Source organism: Borostomias antarcticus (genome assembly GCF_949987555.1).
Source record: "Borostomias antarcticus genome assembly, chromosome: 14".
Taxonomy (NCBI): domain Eukaryota; kingdom Metazoa; phylum Chordata; class Actinopteri; order Stomiiformes; family Stomiidae; genus Borostomias; species Borostomias antarcticus.
The window spans coordinates 9,995,014-9,997,786 of NC_140247.1; the positions used below are offsets into that span (position 1 = coordinate 9,995,014).

General features: G+C 46.2%; 1 protein-coding gene across 1 annotated transcript in view; it reads left to right on the top strand.

Moving 5' to 3' along the window:
- Positions 1–1,132: 1,132 nt before the first annotated feature.
- The window catches only part of vat1 (vesicle amine transport 1), a gene marked incomplete at both ends in the record, with an annotated part of 26,373 nt that continues 24,732 nt past the window's right edge, over positions 1,133–2,773 (top strand). Inside the window, one exon of the mRNA XM_084448843.1 lies at positions 1,133–1,552. Within this exon, the coding sequence (XP_084304969.1) occupies positions 1,133–1,552 (420 nt within the window). The remainder of the gene's footprint in view (positions 1,553–2,773) is intronic.

A 2,773-nucleotide genomic window follows, 5' to 3' on the forward strand; every position in this document is an offset into this window, starting at 1 on the left:
TGATGCAATAAATAATAATGTTTGTGTTTTTATCAAGTAATAAAACTTGAAACTTAAACCATGAAAACCTACAAACCAGCTCACCTGGTCACATGGTGTCAGGATCTCAACACAGGTCAAGCAGTTATACTTAACAGTCACCTTTACTGGGAAGTTACAACAATAAGCGCTGAGCATGCTCTGAGTTCCGGCCAATCACACAGTAGAATGGTCGGTATAAACAGACATTTCCTTTTGGACTCCTAGTGTTCCACTACTACGGGCCCCGCTGCCAGAGGCCACGGATCGACTGAGGATCTAGAGGAGAAACAGATGAGAGGGAGAAAGAAAGGGAATAACTGAACGAGGTGCAGAGAGAGGTGCAGAGGACGAAGTTTTTAAGCTATACAGTGTGTGTGTGTGTGTGTCTCTGTGTACTGTATGTGTCTCTGTGTGTGTGTGTGTGTGTGTCTGTGAGAATAATTCATCATAATAAACAGGTCTTGTTCAAACAACAAAGTAGAACTATTTCACCAGGTAAATGCTGCAGTGCCACAACCACAGTTAAATGTATTGGTAATGCATATTGCTTACTGATGAATTGTGGTGAAATTCCAAAAGCAATACATAATAAGCGATGATGTGCAAAAAAAATACAATGCCAACTTTTCTTGAGTGTAGCCTACTTGGATGGCTTTTATTTATTTGGGAAATATTTAGATCTAGTTATTCTGTTAACAAGATAGGTTACATGATCAATGAAGCCTGTCCAACCATGTAGCCTAAGCTATCGATCCTCCTCCATTAGAGAATCTGCATTCCGTGTTTTCCAGTTCGCCTCCGTTTCATCCCACTCACACTCTTTGTCAGAGCGCTGAGTTATCAACCTCTGGCCACTGTAGCGGTTACGAGGCAGCCTGCTCTCTCTCACTCTCTCTCTCTCTCTCTCTCTCTCTCTCTCTCTCTCTCAGCCGAAGCCCTCACTCTTGGCTCTGAGCCTCCGTCGCAAGACTAGTGAATAAACTCCGCCATTCATTTTCTTTGCTCCTCACTCTGCGAAGACGCCAGAACAGCCGGGCCCTCAAGGCAAGAGAGATCTATAGCACAATAAGTCAAAAATCTCAATACTTGTTCCTGTCTACTACTCTGCACAATGTCTGGCGAGGACGCACCTGCTCAGCAGCAAAACGCCGAGGAACAAAAGCAAGAGACCAAACCCAACGATGAGCCGAAAACCGAGTCCAAGGCGGAGACGCCACCTGCCAGTGCTGCAGAGGCGGCGGCTACACCCGCGGCGACCGAGAAGGTCCCAGAGGAAGAGCTGTTCACCTACCGGTCCCTGGTCCTCTCTGGCTACGGGGGCTATGACAAAGTGAAGCTGCAGGTGAAGAAGGGGAAGCCGGCGCTCAAGGCCGGAGAAGTCTTGGTTCGGGTCAAGGCGTGTGGACTGAACTTTGCCGACCTACTGGCCCGCCAAGGGCTGTACGACCGGCTGCCGTCCCCTCCTGTCACGCCGGGGATGGAGTGCTCCGGGGTTATCGAGGCCGTTGGGGAGGAAGTGACAGAGAGAAAAGTAAGCGCATCCTCCCAGTTTCCTCTCCACCTCACACAGTTCATCAGCCTTTAACGCCACTATATGAAGGATTTAGCCTACTTATAACTGTATTTAGGCTACGTGTAATTTTCATTTGTTTAGCCTATAGGCTACGTGCAGTGTTAGTGTGTGTTAACGTTATGAGCCTGCACTATAGCTTGTGATAGATAAGAATGTAAGCTTAGGGCGTGTCATGTTCAAATGCACTATGAACAGATATGAGTTTGATCACCTATTGTCATCCCATCACCATTGTTCTTGTTTCATTCTATTCAACTCTAACCGCTTAAAATGGTCGCAATGCTCAGTCTATCTGCATATTTATATCGGGCTACACCTATAATAGCCGTTGGGCAGTTATGATAATAGCTCGAGCAACGTCTAATCAAAATAGCATGCTATCTCTTCGTATGAGTTTTTTAGACTAGTCCCCGGTGCGTAGGGCGTAAATGGAGACTAAAAGGCTGCTTGCGGCCTCACAAGCGGAAAATTACAAGCTAGCAGCAGTGCTTTTTTTTTTTTTTTAATGCTTTCAGCCGAATGCCCAATTTATTGTTTAATTGGCATTGAGTTCAGCCAGCGCCCCTCTCGTCTCCGGGCAATCAAAACGCGCTGGTGCGCGAGAGATGACAGCTCCAAGTTCGGAGTCGCGCGAGCACCTATACCTGCTGGGAGCGGTCCTCACTCTCTCCGTTTTGATATCTTGAGCAATTTATGCTATTTCTCTTTTAAGAATTGCATTAACATGCGCCACACAATGTGCGCTGTTGTATTTTAGCGCTTTCACACAGACAATGAAGCGATGAGCGACTGTCATCGCCTTTGTTACCGAGAGCGACACTGGCGCACGCACCGAGCGGAAAGGGCGAGGCGCGTGACACCGTGATAAGACCAAATGTAAATTGCCACGCGCGCTCTTTGTCAATAGATAATGCTTTGTTTCAGGGCAAATCACCTGCCGTCGCCAGTCGCGCTTTTTAAATAGCCTATTCGACTTTAAATCATTAGGCTTATATGGACTAGCCAGTTTTTATCTAAATAGATAAAATCATGGCCATCTTTTGCAAAATATTTAGCCTATAGATTGATTTGGTCTTGTCTGCACCCCCTGATTCCCTCTGCTTTGAATAATGTGATGACTCATGTATGAGTTAGGTTATTTGACGACATGCAATTCACCAGTTAGCATGTCTAAAATCA